The sequence below is a fragment of the Archocentrus centrarchus genome, chromosome 24 (genome assembly GCF_007364275.1).
Source record: "Archocentrus centrarchus isolate MPI-CPG fArcCen1 chromosome 24, fArcCen1, whole genome shotgun sequence".
In the NCBI taxonomy this organism is placed as follows: domain Eukaryota; kingdom Metazoa; phylum Chordata; class Actinopteri; order Cichliformes; family Cichlidae; genus Archocentrus; species Archocentrus centrarchus.
In genome coordinates this window covers 25347873-25370194 of record NC_044369.1, presented here as the reverse complement: position 1 = coordinate 25370194, position 22322 = coordinate 25347873, and the positions used below count along the sequence as shown (strand labels likewise).

Here is a 22322-nt window from a genome sequence, read left to right as displayed (position 1 = left end):
ACATTCTTAAAACCCCTAACCCAAAACAGACCCCTGGACATAGTGTGACCACCTCCACACACGGGACCTTATGAACCACAGCCTGCCAATAGGATTCACACTGTGGTTGGGGGGGAGTGGTGCTAGAACGCATCAGAGAGAGGTTTTAACGTGTTCGGGCAAGATACAGTGCCTCTCTTTGCCTTCAACATTTTTCCTTAAGGAAACCTCAGAGTGCCTCTGATTGCTGACAGTTTGAAGTGTTCTCACTCTTTAGCCCCAAAATGGATTACGAGCCAAGTGACTAAATGAGAATGCAGGACAACTGGGATTCGCAGAGGAACTCAGGAAAAGAGATCAACGATAAATACACATCTCAAGGTATAGTCTTATCCTGTGTGTTTTAATTAGTTCAACACCTTTGTATACATGTTACTTTTGAAATGAAAACACAAAAACGGACTACTGTTCCTCTTTTACTTCCTTAACTGGATTCCTAAGGAATTTTCCAGGTAGCTGTCCTGTGGCTTTGAGGCATTTGATTGCCCAATCTTTTATTTATTTATTTTTTTTAATTATGATCTGTTGAAGCTTTCCTTTTATAACACAGTTTTGTGGGACTTTCATATAAACCATGTGATAAAAAGATTGAGATCAAAGACATCTGAATACTAGATATCTCAACATTCTGTATTCTTCTTAGATAAACACACAGCAACACAACACAACATTAAAACCAGCTGCCTCATATTTTTAGGCCTCCATCCCACTACCAAAACAGCTCTGACCCATCATGACACTGAGACAGGCCATGTGATGTCCTGTAGTTAATGGCACCAGGGCATTGGAAGCGGATCCTTTGGGTCCTTGTGGTTGCAGGGTGGGGCCTCCGTGGATCAGATTTGTTCTTGTGCCTCCTTTTGGGTGCTTGTTCAGATTGGGATTGAGTTTGGGAGACCAGGTCAACACCATGGGCACTTTTTCTTGTTTTTGTGGTCTTGTATGTGCAGTGTATTTTGGTCTGCGTCAATTTTGAGGTGGATAATATGTGTCAAAGTAACTTTGACGTGAATACCAAAGACCAAAGGTTGCCGAGTACACTGTATTCAAGATGAAGTGTTGTTGTTCATTTGAACTTGTTTTTAAGTTATGGACAATCAGTGTTGGTGCCATTCTTGCCATTTTCTGTCTTCATGAATATGTATGTATATATATATATATATATATATATATATATATATATATATATATATATATATATATATATATATATATATATATATATATATATATATATATATATATATATATATATATATATATAACTGGATTGACAAGGCCCTGCTTTCTCTTCCTCAGATGAGAGAGAAGCAGTGCAGAAGAGAACCTTCACCAGATGGATGGATGTGTTTCTGCAGAGGGTAAGGCACAAATCAATAGTTTTAGTCCTTCATGTCTCTCTAAAAAAATTCAGTCATCAGTGAGGGTCATATTCCTTGTTTCTTCCAGCGGGATCCTCCTATTGAAGTGCACGACCTGTTCACAGACATTCAGGATGGCAGAATACTCATGGCCCTGTTGGAGGAGCTGTCTGGGTGCAGATTAGTAAGAATCATGTTATTTAGTGGACAAATTTGATGCCAAGAAAAATGAAAATATATGAACAATAAAAGTTGTGAGACTCCACCTATAGAAATGCCAAAACCTTGATTTAAATCTGGCCACTGAAAATGTACAGTGGGGAAAAAAATTGTTTGATCCCTGCTGAATCTGTAGGTTTGCTCACAAGAAATGAACAGTTTCTATTTTTATGGTAGTTTCATTTTAATGGAGAGAGAATATCAACCAATAATCCAGTCACCACAGTCACCAATAACACCAGTGGTAACACACTAAAGTGTAATGATTGAAATCTTGCAGCGCCTGCAAGGGCCCCTTGCTCAAGTAGGCACATTTATAGGCTCGTCTTAAGTTTGATAGCTAGCATTTAAATGATTCAGAGAAGCCCTGGGAAAAAGTGCTGCTGTCAAATGAAACCAAACTCCAGCTCTCTGGCATCAATTCGACCCACCTTGTTTGGAGGAAGTGAAATGCTGAGTATGACCCATAGAAGGAAATCCTCACAGTCAAGCACGGAGGTGGAAACATGCTTTGGGGGCTGTTTTTTTTTTTGCTAAGGGTACAGGATGATTTCAATGCATTGAGGAGCCAATGGATGGGACCATGTACCATAAAATCTTGAACAAGAACCTCCCTCAGCCAGAAAACTGAAGATGGGTTGCGCATGGGTCTTCCAGCATGACAGTGATCCAAAACACACTGACATGGCAACAGAGGAGTGGCCAAAGAAGAAGAACATTAAGGTCATGGAGTGGCCTAGCGAGTCTCCAGACCTCAGTCCTACAGAAAATCTGTGGAGAGAGCTCAAACTTTGAATTGCCAAGCGCTAGCCAAGAAACCTAAAGGATTTAGAGTTTCTGTAAAGAGGAGAGGGCCAAAATCCCTCCTGAGATGTGTGCAAACCTGATGACAACTACAAGAAACATCTTACAGCTGTGCTTGCCAAAAAGGGTTTCTCCACCGAGTACTGAGTCATGTTTTTCTTAGAGATCAAATATTTATTTAACTCAATAACATTTCTGGAGTTTTGGTTGATTCTGTCTCTCTCATTAAAATTAGTACCGTAAAAACTGCAGACTGCTTTCTTTTTAAGTGAGCAAACTTCCAAATTCAGGAAGGGATCAAATAATTATTTCCTCCAGTGTAGCAGGAGCGCTGAAAGCAGTGATTCATATGGAGACAACCTTGGAGGAAACAGTGGCTGTGAAATCTTTTGCTTTTTTATGGTCAGAGCTGTGAAATGTTTCGACTGCCTCTTGCATGTATTTTGGTTGATAACATTTCCTTTATTCATGTAATCAATCTCAAACCTAACCCTTACTGTGAGACCAGTTAGCTTAACTATCTTATTAGATTTGATCAAGGCTAAGTTAGCAGTTTCCCCCTGTTTACTGTCTTCATGCTAGGCTAACTGCCTGTTGGTTGTAACACATTTGATATATACGGTATATACTAATTGTCTTGACGTCAAGAAAACCAACAAGCACATTCCTCAAAATATCAACTATTCCCTCAAGGATTCATCCTGTAATTTCTTATGTTAGCTTTACAGGTTTAGGTCATCCTCTCATCGCATTTTTAGACTGAACAACATTTCCAAAGCCTTGGCGTTTCTGGATGACAGACATGTGAGTGTCTTTCCTTGTAAATTCAGCGACATTGCTCTGACATGTATTACACGCCTGCTAACTTGCATACGTTCAAATCAGGAATAACTTGTTTCCCAGGTAAAGCTGCTTGGCATAGATGCCTCTGGAATTGCTGATGGCAATCCTTCTGTTGTTCTTAACCTTGTTTGGAACATCATCTTGCATTTCCAGGTTGGGTTCCCCTCTGATCATCTATCAGTCAAATGTCTTATTGTATTACCTTACTTCTTGCCCAGGTGCGTATGACTGATTCATACCTCTGGTTTACTCCTATGTAGGTAAAGGAAGTGATGGGAGGCCTTCAGAGGCAGTTGTCTTCCAGCCTTTCCTCTTTATCAATGAGCAGTTACCCATCATCAAGTGACCTCTCACCCCAGCCAAGTGACACTAGCACTTACTCCTGCAGCACTCTGCCAAGCAAAGGCAGAAAGGCTGCCAGGAAACCAAAGCACCATGGGAAAGCAATCAAGGTGCTTCTGCAGTGGGTCCAAAGATGCACATTGCAGTGAGTTTAAAAAAGATCTAATCTGTTACAAAGTCATTTAAGTCATGTTGAATCCAAGAACATTCCCATACAAGCACAGTGAGTAAAACAAAATTCCAACTGGTTACTTTACCTTCCGAGGTCTACGTCACCATGGGGTATTGGAGCAGTCTAAAATGGATTTTTTTGTTAAAAATAAGAATAGTTTTGAATAAGTGTCAGATTATGTTCTTTGTTCCCTGATTGCTAGGACTAAAATCATTTATATTGGAGAACAATTTAATAAAATTGTTCTGCCAGCTAATTAAATTTCATGTTAAATTTTGCAGGTACGGAGTGGAAGTGCATGACTTTGGGAAGAGCTGGAGGAGTGGGCTGGCATTTCTTGCTTTGGTTAAGTCCATAAACCCAGTCATGGTTGATCTGAGGGAAAGCTTTTTCCGAGATCCAAAGGAAAACATCCAGCAGGCTTTCATGATAGCCCATCACAGCTTGGATATACCACCACTGCTGGAGCCTGAAGGTAAAAGCTTATATATAGTAAGAAAAAGGGTTCACTCTGTGGCTCTGTGAAGTGCCACATCTTAAATGCAGGTGACTGCATTACTTTGAGAAACTACACTGCTCTGAATAGCCTGTCCATTGTCTTTTAATATCATTGTTGTGATCTTTTGGACCAATTTGGCAAAATTTTTAATAATATTTATTATGCGTATATAGTTATGAGTGAGTTTTTTTCAATATCCAGCCAATTTTAAACATGAGAAGAAGTCTTCTTAAATGCATGTAAGAAATTCTAGCCCATGGGGGTGGGGGGGTGGGGTGACAAAGCAAATCAAAATTAATGAATTTACCACTCAGGGGAACATATCATCAGCAGATCATAGATGCTGAAAAGGCACAAGCTGGTGCACAAAAAATCAGAAGAGAATTGAAAGAACTGTCAGACAAATCAGCTGCCAACATCTAGGTGCCAGATACACTATATTGCCAAAAGTATTCACTCACCCATCCAACTCATTGAATTCAGGTGTTCCAATTACTTCCATGGCCACAGGTGTATAAACCAAGCACCTAGGCATGCAGACTGCTTCTACAAACATCTGTGAAAGAATGGGTCGCTCTCAGGAGCTCAGTGAATCTCAGGAGCTCCACAATCAGTGATTAGTGGTATTATAACAAAGTGGAAGCAATTGGGAACGACAACAACTCAACCATGTAAAATCACAGAGTGGGGTTAGTGGATGCTGAGGTGCATCGTGCACAGAGGTCACCAACTTTCTGCAGAGTCAATCACTACAGACCTCCAAACTTCATGTGGTCTCCACATTAGCTCAAGAACAGTGTGTAGAGAGCTTCATGGAATGGGTTTCCATGGCTGAGCAGCTGCATCCAAGCCTTACATCACCAATCCAAAGCATCGGATGCAGTGGTGTAAAACACGCCACCACTGGACTCCAGAGCAGTGGAGACGTGGAGTGATGAATCACGCTTCTCCGTCTGGCAATCCAATGGACAAGTCTGTGTTTGGTGGTTGCCAGAAGAACGGTACTTGTCTGACTGCACTGTGCTGTGTGTAAAGTTTGGTTTAGGGGGGATTATGGTGTGGGGGTGTTTTTCAGGAGTTGGGCTTGGTCCCTTAGCTCCAGTGAAAGGAATTCTTAATTTTTTATAATACCAAGACATTTAGGACAATTTCATGCTCCAAACTTTGTGGGAACAGTTTGGGGATGACCCGTTCCTGTTCCAACATGACTGCACACCAGTGCACAAAGCAGGTCCATAAAGACATGGATGAGAGAGTTTGGTGTGGAAGAACTTGACTGGCCTACACAGAATCCTGACCTCAACCTGATAGAACACCTTTGGGATGAATTAGAGCAGAGAAGACTGTGAGCCAGGCCTTCTCATCCAACATCAGTGTCTGACCTCACAAATATGCTTCTGGAAGAATGGTCAAAAATTCCCATAAACATTCCTAAACCTTGTGGAAAGCCTTCCTAGAAGAGTTGAACCTCTTATAGCTGCAAAGATTGGGCTGACATCATATTAAACCCTATGGATTAAAAATGGGATGTCACTCAAGTTCATATGTGTGTGAAGTCAGACGAGCAAATACTTTCAGCAATACATTTTATTACAGGTCAGCCCCAGAGGTCCTGTTACCATGCCCCTATTCTTGCAGCATGATGATGTACACAGTGTTATGCTTGTGAATTTAGGGTCCTGATTACAGGACAGCATGGCCTTGAGTTAAAATTATCACTCAACCAATTTACCCAAAACATAGGCAGTATTGGCTATTGACTTAATTCCTAATTGTTCTCTGCAGATGTGATATGCACTTCACCAGATGAACAGTCCATCATTACCTACGTGTCTATGTTCCCGAAGTGTCATTCAGGCATAGATGAGGTTAGTGTTGCATTTGAATTTTTTTGAGCAATACACTTTCACTACAAGGTAAATGGAAAACACAAACTGCTCTAACATCACTGTGTTATTTATGAAACTACCACTAGCTGCCAGTTAGCTTAGCTTAAAGACTGAAAACAGGTGAAGGAGGGAGCTTGGCTCAGCATACCCAAAAATTCACAAATTAAAATAAGAAATAAAAACATGTTAAATGCTTACAACAAAATTAGAGGGGTTGTGTTGAGAATTATTTCTTTACGAGAAGACGTTCAGTAATGTCAGTGTACAAATTAATATTCAAAGTTGGATAGGATCTCTATACAGTGGCCCTGAGAGGTCAAATGCACTGCAACTTAAGAAAACAGCAGCAAATAGAAAATAGTGCAAAAACACACAAAGAACAATTACAAATTTCTTTACAAACAAAAAGAACCAAATGGTACAGAGAATAGAACAGATTTGATAACAACAGACGTTAATTAACAAAGGGCAGGAAACATAAAGTGGTGGTACAGTCCAAACATCAGAGGTATAGTATTCCAAAGTTTTAGGGAAGTAAAAAATGCAGTTGCACAGTAACAGTTTTCGACATTTTATTCTTTACTGTATATTGACAAGTGAATGTAAAGAAATTTTCTATTGCTACTTTAAGCCAGCGCCTGTACTCCAATAACCCTGTACTGCAGAGCATGAGCTTTATACTGAATTCCATTACAGCCAGCGAGGACCGGCCAACAATGGAGTAATCTGGTTCTTGCCGTATGTTTCCAAGGAGTAAAGGTCACATATTTGCTGTTTCAGGAGACAGTTTGTGCTCAAACAAATACAAAAGTTAAAGAAAAATAATTTAATGCAGTTTCATTGTATACATGTACCTAATAACCCGTACTAAGGCCGGTTTTTGTGTCATTGTTAGTTGAGGTTCATCCTGGTTTCTGTAAAGTAGAAACCACAAGGGTTCAAATTAGCATCCCTTATAAAGGGCACAATAGCTACTCTAAAGGGTGCCACCTTGATGTTCAAGTTACATTCAGGTATTTTATTTTCTGAGGATCTAGTGCTGAGCATCACAGAGTTCTGTCAAGCTTCTTATTTTATTCTTAAAAAATTCTGTTTCTTTATCAACAAACACAAATGCACTGCAAACTGCCAACCAAAGGTATTTTTTTGGTTATGTAAACATCACTGACATGCTTTATATTACAGGATTGCACTACTGATATTGAGAGCCCCAGTTTTGGATCACTCGAGTCAGTCAGCTTTGGAGAGACTCACGCTGATGATCCAGAAGCCCAAACACTGCTGAAATGCTTGGAGAAGAGCAGCGAGCAGCTTCTATGGAAGCGTTGGTCCCGGAGATCTTTAGGGAGTCCTCGTTACACCACCTTTCACACAAATGGAGCACTTTCTTCTGACCTCTCCTCCAGCAGCAGTCACCAAAGCATCAATGAGCAACCCGCTGGGACTGCTCCAGACTCACCTTTCAACAAAAGGAAAGACAGTGGAAAAAGCACTTTCCAGCCACCCAGTCCACTGGACGCCGGCATATTCAGCCAGGCGGTCAGATCGTGGTTGGAAAATGGACCGGATCACGGCTACGGCATGCTAAGAGCAGATGAAAGTTGCTGTTCCTTGAGTTCTGAGGAAGGAATCTACAGCTTGTCAGCACTGGATTCAGATGAGGAGGATGCATACAGTTACATCCTGGATCTGAATAAAGAGGTTTCCCAGCCATGTAATCAGCCGAAGAAACAAGTGCCGAAGGTGGACGAGGAAACCACACAGGAAATGAGTGAAGAGTCCAAACATCAAGAAGGCTTCCTTTCACAAAATGCAGATTTTGATCTAGAATCAGATGCTGGAGTTCAGTCAGCGGCTCACAGGAAGTTTGATTTGGACAAAAATGAAAGTAGTCTCCAAAAAATGACAGACAACAGAGAAGAGCACGAAGAGGAGCGGGCTAATACAGGACAGAGTAATGATGATGGTGATTATTGTGAGGAAGAGAGGGAGGAGGAGATGGAAAATGCTAGATTGGTGAAGGATGAGCTCGAGCAAACAGAAGATAATGCAGTGAAAGCAATTATTGAAGTGGCTAGTTGGCAGGAAGACACAGAGGAAGAGGGAGAGAGAGAGCTTTCCAAAATATGTGGACAAGTGAGCGAGTGGAAAGTAGTGCAGGAAAAAGATGAGGCAGAAAATTTAACAAGACCTGAGGAAGGGCATGATTTAGGGAATGAAAGAGAAGGAGACGACATGATAAAAGAAGACAAGAGCATTCAGAAAAGTGTAAATTTAGAAAGTTTAAAGGATGGAGTGAATGGAAAAATATTAATTGAAGAGGCTGCTTATGGAGTCAGAAGGAACGGTACGGCTAGAAGTAACACAGAAGAAGAAAGTGGCAGGAACGGTAAAGAAGAAGAAAAGATGGAAGGCACTGATGAGCCGATAAATTCAGCAGCGTCTGGGCCCGTTGAAACAGCAGATGGGGAGGAGGGACCGGAGATCACGAGACACAAAGATCTGGCATCTACAACAACAACAACAACAGAACATGATGGTAAAACTACTCCCAAAAAAGACGCACAGGGAGCCGTTGGCGTCCACGATGATAATAAGAACTGGCCTCCTGCCTGCACTGCAACCCCTCAGTCACCCAGGTGATGATTTATCAGTATAAATACAGTTCAGCACTGTTACCTCATTTGCTAAGCTTTCTATTTTGGCATGACTCAATACACAGTTTACACTGATAACAGAGACAGAAGTGTTCATTAAATGTTTGAAACTGTGGGGCTTTCACACAGAAGAAGAACCAGCAATCATTTTCTTTTTCACCTGCTGTTTGTCTTGAATTGCAGTTTAAAGCCAGTTAATATCACTGTCTAAAAGGGCCTTTGTGCAAACAGTAGCCTTGAATGGTTTGGAGAGGAAAAGATCAGCCACACTGTGGACAGAGTAGTGTTTTGAAAATGTTTAAGAATATTTTAGGATTGCACTTAACTCATAAGATTGGTAAAAGTCCTGAGCAGAGTTATCCTGAACTCTGATGCAGGTTGGTTTCAGTCCTGAACAACTATTTATTCAACTTTAGCCCCAGAAAATAAAGTTGGTAAATATTTGACACGAACTTGAGATTGCTGAAGCTGTTCTGTTAGGATAATGCCTATGAAGATATCTGCATATGAAGTTTTTTTTTTTTTTTTTTTGGTACCAGAAACCTCCTGGTTTCCAGTTGTAGTCAGAGTAGTATTGACCAATCACATTTGAGCATAGTTTTGGTTACGCTGAACAGGGAGGTCCACACAGGAGGCCCTGAAATATTGGGGCTAAGTCATCATCTGATGGGTTCCCGGATTACCACGGGAGAAGATCCATTCCTTACACGTGTGTCTCCAGCTCTGAAAAAAAGAAACCTTCACGAAACTCTGACGTAACGTACTGGCAGTTTGAGGGCAGCGTTTAATAGACAGCTGCTTCATTTATGCGGACGATGCATATAACATTTTTGTCTGTATTTTTTATTTTGTTGCTGTAATGTGTGCAGTGCCTTAACCTCACACTCCTGTGTTTATCTCCTTTTCCAGCAGCGAGGAAGGATCGATTCTTCAACCTTTAGCAGCCTATTGTGGTATAACTCCATCAGAGCTGGGAATGCTCTTGGTCCTGTGGATCCTGCTGTACTCCTGCCTCATTGTCAGAAGTCAGATGAACCTCTGAGTCTCACTGCAGTACACCCTTCTTATTATGATGTGCTCATGAGCTCACTTGCCACTAATGAGTCAAACAGGGACAAGCCGACTCTTTATCTGTGTCGTAGTTCCCTCAAGCAACGTTTAAGCAGATTTTTAATCTGTTAAAACTTGGGCCATAGTTTCAGATAAACATAAATCCTGTAATCCCCATTATTACACAGATTTTAAGCTGCTTGGTCTTGCACTACACACATTATCAGACATGGTTTGGGGGCTGTTTTTGCTGAATACATGTCCAAAATCCTCTGTTTATTTAATTGATTTTCCTTGCAAAATTACTCCTTTTGAATTTCACTTGGCATAGTCGACCACATGGTGGCATCGCAGCATCGCAGCAACTGTCTTATTTGACAAACTGCCTATACAGCATTCTTTAGCCTGCTGAAGATCCCATGTGACCTGCTGTTTAATTAGAAGCTGTATTGACATGCCAAGATTAAGCTGATAATACTTAATGAGCACTTTGGCATTTCACACTCTCTCACTGTGTCACTTATGGCTTAGGATGTGGACTGCTTTATTGTTTTCATCTCAGATGCTGTATGATAGTTAAAGTTTATTAATGCCACAAGCTTTCTTTGTGATTTTTTTTTTTTTTGTGACCATGTGTGATATAAACAATATCTGTGATCTGTGTACATGTGTTTCAGTCCATAACAGAACCAGTCCTGTAAATACTGTAATTTTAAGCAGCTTAGACATATTAGGTAGTATCTCTTGCAGTGTGTACACAGTGAAAACAGAGCCAAATAAAAGTGTGCATGAGTTGCATAAGTGTTCAAAATCCATGTTGACCAGAAAGTGTGCTCTGTCCTCCCTGTCCATCAAATACTCAGACATTCACTGCCGGTCAAATTCTAAGAATTTAAAAACAGGCAGCCATTGTTTGCTTGGAGCTCTACCCCTGGGTCAAAAGCTCAGCCCTGGAGATCGATATGCTTTCAACACCACCACCCCCACACCAAGCCACGAGAACAGCACTTCCCCAAAGCACGGGTTTTGCTGGTCTTATGTACGATCAAGCCAGGATTGTGAGAGAAGTAGAAATGATGTGTTCTGTGTGTAGTTTTACATTATAACACCGCTAACGTGTTCCTCGGCATATAGCTCAGCTGTAACAAAGCCTGAGAAACTCTTGAGCAGGTCTCTGTGAAGGGAAAGAGAGGCCAATCAGCTGCAGCAGCTTAATATATCAGTCCTAAACATAGCCTTGGCCTTTGAACCGTATCGTGTCCTGGCCACCAAAACTGCTAATGAGCCGGGCAGCCAGCAGCAGCATCACAACATCTTGTTCTCACCCTTGGGCCTGGCATCAGCTCTGGCTCTGCTGTGGTGAGTTTCTGGGCCCGATAGCCGGAGCCAGGCCCTGGAGGCCCTGGGGATGACAGCCAACTCTACAGAGCGGAGCCTGCAGGCCATCATATCTGTTCTCACAGATTTGCAACGCAGCCTCGCTCTCCAGCAGGGAGGGAGTGCAGGTGGGCTTGAGAAGGCTAGAGCCAGGACAGATGCTGGGCTTGGTGGGACCACAGCAGCAGTGGCAAATGGAGGGTGGGATGCTGGGGCTGATGTAGATGATGATGCAAGGGAAAGAACAGGAATTGATGGTGTTCCTGCTGGGGGTCAGTTAAGATTGTGGAGCAGCCCACATATGAGAATTCCTCATAAAACTGAGTCCTTTGCCTTCAACGTCAACTTTGACAAAAGACTTGGAAGCCTCAGACAAACTTATACTTAACAATTATGTGTATTTCAAAAGTAGTTTATTATTATGAGTTTAAAAGACTTTATTTACATATATTTATATGTGAATATGTGGTTATAAAAAAAGTAAGCACTTTTCATAGGTATGAAACTTTCATATCTTATCCATATTGTTTTCCATTTGTCAATGACACATAACTCAGGTCTTCAACCATTTGAGCAAACAGTGCTACACAACTTCCAGCTGAATGCTATAGGAAGCATCATGGAAGTTGGTGTGATGTTCAGGGATGCCTTATCAGAGGCAATGATGCTGGATGACACCAATTGCTCAGCAACAGTGGTACGACTAACCTACTCAGAGCCAAGGCCAGAGTATACAATGGGCAAACTTGGCAAATACCCAGGAGCCATGCACAATTGGAGGCCCATCGAAGAAGCAACAGTGTCTTAGTAGTTGCTCCAGCCATTGAGGCTGCTGTCCTCCTGCACATGAGGACTTTCCAAGCAGCCAGTTTGGTTCACGATGCACACGTGACTTCCCACCCATGTATGCCAGCCCCCCCAACGGTCTTCCGATTAACTCAGGGGGATACCCCCCCCTTCCCCCCAGGCTGACAGCACCTGGCCTCATTGCTCCTACCCAAAGTAGAATTGCAGCCTGTTTTGCCAGTGTCATGAGCTTGTGGCTCAACAACTTAAAACTTGGGTACATATTGATCTACCTGCTTGCAATTAGGCTTTCTTGACTGTAATTGTGTCACATTGGATCCCTATTGGAACTGCTCCAAGTGAATGCAGAAGAAAAATTACAAGATTAGACCAGGGGAAGTGTTTGGAAACAGTGCTTAAGTACTGTGATTAAATACAGATATGAGCTATTTGACACCTGCACCATTTTGCATCCCTTTTTAAAGTGATCAAGTGAATACAGAAACTTTAAGACCAGTGGAACTGTTTGCAAACAGTGCTCTGGTATTTTGGGTACAGATTCTTAAGTACAGATTTAAGATATCTGACTGCGTTTGTGTCATTTTGCATCTCCATTTCATATAGAGATGCAAGTTAACAGAGTATAAATGTTCACATGTGGCTTCTTCTTTGCATGATAGAGCTTTAACTTGCATTCGTGGATGGCACAGTGAGCTGTGCTCACAAACAGTGGTGAATCATTCTTGTCGGTTTGAATATAACCACGTTTATGCAGAGGTTAGCATAAGCACGACCCTGTTATGATATATGCTCACTGTTAAGTGTTTTTACTTATTCCTGAATCCACAGTCCGTGCAGCTATGTCACTCCCTCTGCAGTCAATTGCTTTCTGCTGTTAGGTAGCATGATAAATGATGCTGAGTAGTTTACAAGTCAGATATAATTACGATCAGTGAGTGAAGTGTATGGGTCCCACAAGTTGTATAACAAGTCTTCTTAGAGCAAATCCATTAACAGATTGACTGTTGTTTTCACAGGCGGGCAGAAATCCGTTTCCCCAAGTTTCAGCTCAGGAAATCCTACAGTTTAGAGAGTCTCCTGAGGAACGCTGGAGTATCATCCATTTACTCCGACTCAGCCAACTTCTCTGAAATATCGCAGGGAAAGATGCTGACACTCACCAAGGTTACGAAAGAACCAAATATCCTATTTGTTTTTTAAAGTGGAATACTGTAAAAATGTCAAGCCTCCTGAAATTCGACCATATGCAAAATAAATTTTGAAGTTTACTTTTCCCTTGCCGCTTTTACCTCTTACAAAGACCTGCTCCTCTTTTTGTGTCATTACACTTAGTCACCTCATGAGGTTATGCTGGAGGTGGGAGAGACCAAGGCAATAGAAGGGGGGAGACCCCCTCCCCCAAGAATAACCTTTGACAGACCGTTCATGCTCATAATCTATGATGCTCTCACAGGGCTCATCCTGCTCATCTGAAGAATTATTGATCCCACAGATGTCTAGACAAGAGTGAACATCACATGTTTCTTTTTCTCCCACCTTTCCCGTGTTTTGCTGTTGATGTAATACTTTTTTCACGTAGAGAAAATGACAGTTTGAGTTTGAATATGTCCCGGTAGTATAGCATATCATTTCTGGGAAAGAAAACAGGCATTTACAGCACTTTCACTGAAGTTGCGGAGGGAGTTTTGTTTTTCAAACAACACAGGGTGATTTATGGTTTATTTCTCCATTTTCATAAAATGATGAAAAGAGATTTAAATGGCAGCAATTTATCCCCGTGACTGCATCTCTGCTATGCTTGCAAAATAAAAACATACAAATGCTTTTCTCCCATTACAAAAGCATTTTCTCTTTTTGTCAGTTTTTCACTCTGAAATCCATTTCCTCCTGTATCATCTCTTTATCATCCTGTGCAGTTATTGGAAATTGTCTTGCAAGAGCATCTCGCCAACATCAAAAGAAAATGCTCACGATATAGTGTCACATTAACACACTGTAGAAAGGTTTAGCAGTTCTGGGACATTAGCTCATTTTCACCTCAGTCAGTCTTGTGCAGATATTGTAACAATATTAAGCTCATTGAGGAGATGATGAATGGATAATAGTTTGATTAATAGGACAGCAGATCTATCACAAGCAACAGAAATGTCACCATATTAATCGGGAAGAATCCCACTGAGTCACAGAAACTCCAGGTTCAGAGCCATTGACAATGAAGTCCTGAGAACTGGGTAGCAACAATCACTTTGATTTCATGATACTACTGTTTGACTTCATATGTTGGACTTTATATATGTTTGGGTTTAGGCCCAACCACATGCAAACTGGTCTGCTTGTGTCATGGCACCGCCGCATAACAGGCAGAAATAGGACCCCAGTGCAGGACTCAAGAAGCAGGATTAGACTTTTAACTGCCTTTATTGCTGAAGTCTTCAACAAACTAAAAAATAGCCTGGCTGGTCATCAGCCGGGAATAACTAAAGCTGTCCGCAGAAACGCACAACAAGAGGGAGAACGTGACAAAGCACAAGGAGAAACTGAGCGAATAAATGCACACTGACACCAATTACTGATGACGAGACAGGGGAAGTAGAACTGAACCCAAACTCAAGAGACATGACTACTACAGTAAAACAGGAAGCAACAGTTAACAGACCTACACACATAAACTTGAAAAAGACAAGAGTTGGGGAACAGGAAGGGAAAAAAACTAACTTATAAACAATGCAAAGCTAGAGAACCTCTAAATATCCCATACACTCAAAACTCAAAGCCTGGGTCCCAAACCCAGGGAGCATGACAGCTTGTTAGGCATCAGGTTGTGTAGGTGACACTCTACATAAATGTGTGTAATACACCATCATATATCAACCAGTAGTTTTCTTCACTCTCATTAGTAGTCAATTCAATCACACCCCTCCAAGTCAACAAAGTTTAAGTCAACAGTTATTTTGCCCGACATCCAGAGGTGGCCAAAGTACTGACATTCTGTACTTAAGTAGAAGTACAAGTACTTGTGTTAAAAACTACTCTGGTAAAAGTTGAAATACTGGTTCAACTTCTGTACTCAAGTAAAAGTAAAAAAAGTACAGGCTCTGAAATCTACTCAAAGTAAGAAAGTAAAAGTAGCTCCTTGGAGGACGTTTCTACCTTTTTCTTACATCTTTCTCCATCTGAGTGAAGTTATCGCTCATTCTTTGCTCTCCCTTAAAATACAGCAGCTGTTCTTTTAGCTAGCAGACACACTGTGACAAACTGCACACACTTTTTTTTTGTCCTTTATGTTTTCTGTCACTTATATTCCTCACCGTTCCGGCGTGCAGCCTCTATGTAAAGCGCAACTTCCTCTGGCTCTTTCTGGTCTCTGGGCGAGTGTTGCAGGAGCCTCTCCCTCTACTGTTTGGAGTGTCTGAGTTTCTCAGACGCATTAAACCTAAAGTAACAAGCTTGTTTTAAAAATGTAAGAAGTAGAAAGTACAGATACTTGTGTAAAAATGTAGGGACTAAAAGTAAAAAGTAGTCAGAAAAATAAATACTCAAATAAAGTACAGATACCTAAAAAATTTACTTAAGTACAGTAATGAAGTATTTGTATTTCATTACTTTCCACCTCTGCCGACATCACTACAAGGTGATATCGTAGAACTGTAACCCAGGTTACTATGATCTAATGTGAACCGTATTTTGCATGTTTGAAAATTGTCCATACATGAATGTGAGCAGTTACAATTTCATTTCTGTTGTTTTTTTGTACTTTTGTTTTTGATGCATTGGTCTTTTATCAAATTTACCAGCGACAGTTATCAGTATAACCAAAGTGCCACTCGCTGGTGGAAGAAAACAGCAGTAGACGAGGACGAGCAGGAGATTGTAAGACCGTGAGTAGCAAAAACCCTGAGTGAGGCAGAGATTAAACAGCCAAGCAAGTTGGGAACAGATGTATTTTATTTTCAGTCTTTGAGTGTAATGGTGTCTAACGTCGGCCCCTGTGCGTTTGGTCGAGTTTGAATGAGGATTTGGTGAGTCAAAGCTCTTTTCTTTGCTGTCACTTAGCATGCTATTCCCTTGTGTTCTTGCCATTAGGGAGGGGCCCAAAGTAGAGCCACTGCTCCTCCACATTGAAAGGAGCCAGTTGAGAGGGCTCGGGCATCTGACCAGGATGCCTCCCGGGCGCCTCTTGGGTGAGATGTTCCGGACATGTCCTACCGGGAGGATGCCCCGGGGAAGACCCAGGACATGCTGGAGAGATTGTATCTCTCGGCTTGCCTGGGAAAGCCCTGGGGTCCCCCCAGATGAGCTGGAGGAGGTGGTTGGGGAGAGGGAGGTCTGGACTTCTCTGCTTAGGCTGCAACCCGGCTCCGGATAAGCAGAAGAAAATGGATGGATCCCTCATATTCTTTACTAAATAAGCTGTCACCGCCATTACAGAGTGAGGTTTGGATCTGATTTACAACTGACCTTTTAGTAATGCCAACAGTAAGACTTAAATGTTTGTATTGAACTGTTGCACAACAGGCCAGTTTTTTTTTTTTAGCTTGGCACTGAGAACCTGAGACTTGTGAACATGAGACTGTTGAACCATGATGATGAGCCACTCTGAGGAGAACTGAACTTCCACTGTAGCCTTCTATTCCAGCTGGATTGACTCACAATCCAGAGATAAGAAAAGTAATTCTACACTTCTGAACTGCAACGAACAGTGGGCTTAACCCAAGAAGTGAGTACACATTAGATTGGAAATGTGAATCTGTGGACAGTTCATGTTTCAGCATTTTCATTTCATTCATTCTGTTGTAGTACTGATACTCATTGACGCATCAGTGAGTATTTCTAACCAGTTACTCTGCAGGTCTAGTGAGTGAAAGGGTTGGATGAGTTGAATCAGGCCTAATTAAACTGAGATATTAGAACTGAGTTGACTCATATTGATCAGAGAGTTAGAACAGCAGCAAAAAAGATATGTAGGTTAACTCCAAGGAACTAATACAGGTTAACTCATAGTTAACACAGATAAGGATTTAAACCAAACCTGAACTGGACGGGGAAAAAGATTTATTTTTGTTTGTTTTTTTTTTTCTTCTTTTGTATTTTTCTTCTGGGATTTGGATGTATAAATTAATATGCACTGGAAATTGTATGTATATTTCTGTGTCAGCCAGCTGGCAGTTCAGATTTCACTGTGGTAAACTGCTCTTGTGAACCTAGACTCTGGTCCTAGCTATCTGTAAATATTTACAGTGCTACAGAATACATAAATAAATGTGCTGCTGACCCATATCAATTCAGATTCCTCTCCACAAATCAACATCTTAGCATGGTGGAGGGGTTCATGTGTCCCAGGGATCCCAGAGGCTATGTTGTTCAGGGGATTTACCCACTTGGTTGGGTCTTCCAAGGCAAATTGTGAGGGGCCTTAGCCCATGGAGCCTGGCCAGGCATAGTCCAAAGAGGAGACATGGACCCACCCTTCTGTAGGCCCACCAGGAGGTGCTGTAGGGGTCAGGTGCAGTGTGTGTCAGGCAGCAGCCAAGGGTGGAAGCCCTGGTGGACTGATCCTCAAGTATCGAGGCTGGTGATTGTGTGAGAGAGCCTGAGTTAGTACATGAGATACTGACTAGATATAGCCAGGCTCACATCAAAGCACAGCCTGAGCTATGGAACCAGTCTCCTGGTGAGAAGCTGGACTCTGTTCCCATCTGGTGAGAGGCAGCGGGTTAGGATGGGTATTGTAACCCCCTCAGCTTGCTGCCTGTACATTAGTTTTCACCAGTGGACGAGAGGCTTGTTTCCCTGCACCTTTGGGTTGGGGAGCGCATCTTGACTGTCATTTGCACTTACGCACTGAAAGACAGTTAAGAGTACCCAGCTTTCTTAGAGTCGCTGGGCCGGGTGCTTGAGGGTGCTCCATCTGTTGACTCCATCATCTTACTGGGAGACTCCAGCGCTCATGTGGGCAATGACAGAGGGGTGTGACTGGGAGGAACGGCCTGCCTAAACTTCTGTCTATAACAAACACCATGTTTGAACATAAGGATGTCCATAAGTGCACGTGGCACCAGGACACCCTAGGTCATAGGTCGATGATCGATTTTGCAATCCTATCATCAGATCAGCAGCCGTATGTTCTGGACATTCAGGTGAAGAGAGGAGCTGAGCTGTCAGCTGATCACCGCCTGGTGTTGAATTGGATCCGGTGGTGGGGGAGGATGCTGGAGAGACCTGGAGCACAGAACATACAGTGAGGGTGCTCTGGGAATGCCTGGCAGAGTCCCCAGTCCCCAAGCTCTTCAACTACCACCTCCAACAGAACTTCCCAGCTGCCATAAGGCGAGAGGCAGGTACAATCTGGACAGGTCGCCAGTCTGTCGCCGGGCTAACACAGAGAGACAGACAGCCATTCGCACTCACATTCACACATACCAGTTAGTTTTGTCAGTTTCAAATGAAAAACCTAATGCAGCAATATGAATCAAAGATTTGTAACATTATGTCCATATTTAAATAACTATTGCATCACACCCTTAAGTAGCTCTTTGTTACCGACCAATTGTGTAACTGTATTTAAATGCAGGTCGAATTACAACCACATACGATAGAGCAATAATTCTTTTTGCATATAAAACCAGAGAATTTACAGTTAAATATCCTGCATTCAGCATGTATAACTGTAAAGCTATGGTCTGGCGGACTTGTTCTATTATAGGTCATAAAGGGTTTTAATTAAAGGCTTTTCATGTCACCTTTGAATATGACATGTTTAAGCTGTAATGTAAAAACTTCAGTGGTTTTTCCCCTACTGTCTTCCATTATTTATTAACTTAGTTTGTCAATAGGGCAGGCAAGAGTTCAGACTGATAATTTGTAAGAGGACCCGTTACATGACCACAAAGCCAACTACCCCAAACTGTGGTGCATTAAGACAAATTTCAACACATTATCGCGATCAAATAGATTTATACATTTCTGAAAAAATAACTGCCATTTAGCCCATACCACATTTTTATAGAAGATTTTACAGAATTTAAATCACAAACTGATAACAGTTGGTGGGCTGTTTGTTTGCTATCTGATCCTAATTAACCTGCACATTCTTTGATGACGCTCAGTTTGTCATCAGTGTTTACATTACAGAGAAGTACCTAAGAGTGTCACCCTAATAAAGTACAACTTTATTAGGGTGACACCAGTGCCATCAATATAACATTCATTACCAAACACTGCTACACAACTGAGAACATGTTAATGCAATTAAAAAAAAAAAAATTTTTTGAAAAAAAATTTAATGCTTTCAGAATGCATTTTCGAATCAACTGATCTGTCCGCTCATTATTACAAGCACAAAATAACAAGATACAATACAGATGTGCTCATTATTCCATCGGTGTTTTTTTGTGCTGTGTAAGTTGTGTTGCATCATTAAAGACGGTCCAGCCAGATATCACCTACCACAGGACAGAGGAGAGAGATCACTCTTGGTTAATTTGTAACCAAACTGTCAACTGACTCTCAAAGCTGTGCTCTCATATATAAAGAGGAAGTTTCTGACCAACAGTCTGCAGCAAAGAGGACTTGAAAGGTAAGTACATTCATATGCTCAAAGATTAGCAGGGCTTTACGAAAACTTTATTTGTTCCTAAATACTACGTTTGGAAATGACGTGCTGAGGTTTATAGCAATTTACAGTCCAAATCATACTATCATGATGTCCCATATTACTAATCCTGTCATTCCACAATATGTGTGTGTGTTTTAAAATTAATTATTTTTAATTTTAAATACTCAACTTTCTCTTGACAGGCTCCAAAGATGCGGACAATCTTTGCTAGTTGTGCCCTCGTTGCACTGCTGCTGGCTGTAGCCTTGGCAGACCACCACCACCACCACAGCTCTGCACACAGCAGTGAGGACCATCTGAGCTGCCGCAAGCTCTCCCGTCCTAATGCTGACTTTGCCTTTGCCCTCTACAAAAATCTGAATGCTAAGGCTACTCCTGGAAAAAACATCTTCTATTCACCACTGGGCATTTCCACTGCTCTGTCCATGCTGTCTTCAGGAGCCCGCGGTGAAACCCACAGCCAGCTGTTCTCCAGCTTGGGCTACAGCACCTTTAACCAGACGCAGGTCAACGAAGGCTATGAGCATCTTTTCCACATGCTTGGTCAAAGTCAAGCTCAACAACAGCTGGATGTTGGCAATGCTGCTGCGGTGCGCTCCGGTTTCAGTCCCCTGGAGGAGTTCCGAAATGATCTCAAGCGGTACTACTCTGGTGAAATCTTTCAAGTTGACTTTACCAAACCTGACGAGGCTGCAGCTGAAATCAACAGACACATTGCCAGCAAAACACAGGATAAGATCAAAGATATGGTAAAGGACTTGGATCCTGAAATGGCCATGGTTCTAATCAACTATGTCTACTTCAGAGGTGAGGCACATGCACAAAGAGCAGACAGTGTTAGCCAGGTCTACATCTTGATGTCTTGTTCAAGATTTTCAAGTGTATGACAAGTTTGAAGGATGCTTTAGAAACTAAGTAACCATTGTCAGTATAACTGTCACTCGTCTCATTACAGGACAGTGGGAGAAACCTTTTGATGGCAATTTCACACACCAAGAGGATTTCCATGTGGATGAAAACACCAGAGTTCAGGTGGACATGATGAAGAGGTCAGGACGCTATGACTTCTTCGAGGATGATAAGAACCACGCCATTGTTTTCTTGCTTCCCTACCGGGGCAACACCTCCATGATGATTGTCCTCCCCAATGAAGGCAAAATGAAAGAGGTGGAGGACAACATCTGCAAAGATCACCTCAGGCACTGGCATGATTCGCTCTATAGGACGTAAGAGATAATTTTTTTCATCCTCAGCCTCATGATTGTAAGGTGTATTATAGATATGGGGGGATGGGGAATGTCTTGGCATTTTAGCTGCACTTTGAAAAGCTGTTTGTCTGTGTGTATATCTTCGTGATTCTGACACTGGTGATGTGCTTTGTTTTGCAGGAGTGTGAATGTTGGCATGCCAAAATTTTCCATCTCTGCTGAAGCCTCCCTGGATGACACGCTCAAAGAAATTGGAATAACGGATGCTTTTGGAGAACAAGCTGATTTTTCTGGCATGTCTGATGTCAAGCTCAAAGTCTCAAAGGTAGGATCATTGAATATGACTGAAGTTCACTTTATGGAGCTTGTGCTCCAAGGCCTGCCTAGCTTTTATCCAGAGTTTTATCAAACTTGACATCGACTGTTGTCCACTGGTTCCTCCCACAGGTGTCTCACAAGGCTGTACTGAGCGTGGATGAAACAGGAACAGAGGCTGCAGCTGCCACCACCGTTGAGGTCATGCCAATGAGTATGCCCAAGGTCGTCACACTCAACAGACCCTTTATGGTCTTCATCCTTGAGCATTCAACAAAGAGCATCCTCTTCATGGGCAAGATCAACAACCCCACAGCCTAAAGATGCCTGAGAAGTGTATGTTACATTTGTTCCATTTTCACACTGCAGCAGTAGCTCCGCGGCATTAGCGTATCTTTCGTTAGTGTTGTGGAGGTGTGACTAACAGGAAGAGCATTGGGGACTGATGTTTAGGCAACACTTTGATGAACAGGACAACAGATAACAGGAATGTTAGTCCATTAATCTGTCAGCATGAAACATTTATAACCATTATTAAAAACTGAACTTGGCTAGGGGTGTAGATGTCTGAATATAAGCAATTCATGACACAAACACAAGTCGGTGTATCATTTGAAGCATCTACTAACACAGCAGATCAACTTTTTAATGTACTTTTGTGTTTTGAATACAGTTCAACATGAGGTGAAATAAAGACTTGCTGTGCACAATTTTTTGCATTTTATATTATATTTCATTTTGTTTCCATCCTGTTATCTTTGCTACTGTTCACACAATTTTTGTTCTGAAATGGAGTCAGTGTCATCGCTGTAAGGGTGTTGTTTGATCTCTTATCTACAGTTGTGTTTAGGCAGAATTAAAAATATGATGTTTTTGGTGTTCTTTAAATCTCACTCTGACCTGGCAATAGAGGCTTGTAATGTTTCATAAGTCACCCAAGGGTTTCACCCACGTATCCATAGAAGTCGAGGTTTTTCATTTTGGACTTAAATTCAGACAAATTTGGAGATTTTTTTTTTTCCCAGGTGAAAATTTCAAAAGCTAGCGTCTGACTTTAAGCGATCTCTTTGCAGTGATGCATTTCTGCCTGGGGAATCATTGTTAAAGATTAACTTGTGATAGCAT

General features: G+C 41.8%; 2 protein-coding genes across 4 annotated transcripts; both read left to right on the top strand.

The window, feature by feature from the left end:
- The first annotated feature begins 187 nt into the window (after positions 1-187).
- clmnb (calmin b) lies at positions 188-10559 on the top strand. 2 transcript variants are annotated; one of them, XM_030721891.1, is made up of 10 exons: positions 188-360; positions 1339-1400; positions 1489-1584; positions 3144-3227; positions 3327-3419; positions 3527-3753; positions 4062-4255; positions 6065-6147; positions 7354-8807; positions 9738-10559. In XM_030721891.1, exons 1-10 carry the CDS (start codon positions 288-290, stop codon positions 9865-9867), a joined length of 2496 nt encoding a protein of 831 aa, XP_030577751.1. In that variant the 5' UTR covers positions 188-287; the 3' UTR covers positions 9868-10559. The 2 variants fall into 2 exon arrangements, with proteins under 2 accessions (XP_030577751.1, XP_030577750.1); XM_030721890.1 differs by having other exon boundaries at positions 9735-10559.
- Positions 10560-19493: 8934 nt separating this feature from the next.
- On the top strand, positions 19494-21907 carry LOC115774332 (alpha-1-antitrypsin homolog). 2 transcript variants are annotated; one of them, XM_030721542.1, is made up of 5 exons: positions 19494-19635; positions 19857-20481; positions 20630-20900; positions 21063-21207; positions 21330-21907. In XM_030721542.1, exons 2-5 carry the CDS (start codon positions 19866-19868, stop codon positions 21516-21518), a joined length of 1221 nt encoding a protein of 406 aa, XP_030577402.1. In that variant the 5' UTR covers positions 19494-19635; positions 19857-19865; the 3' UTR covers positions 21519-21907. The 2 variants fall into 2 exon arrangements, with proteins under 2 accessions (XP_030577402.1, XP_030577401.1); XM_030721541.1 differs by lacking the exon at positions 19494-19635 and having other exon boundaries at positions 19829-20481.
- Positions 21908-22322: the final 415 nt, after the last annotated feature.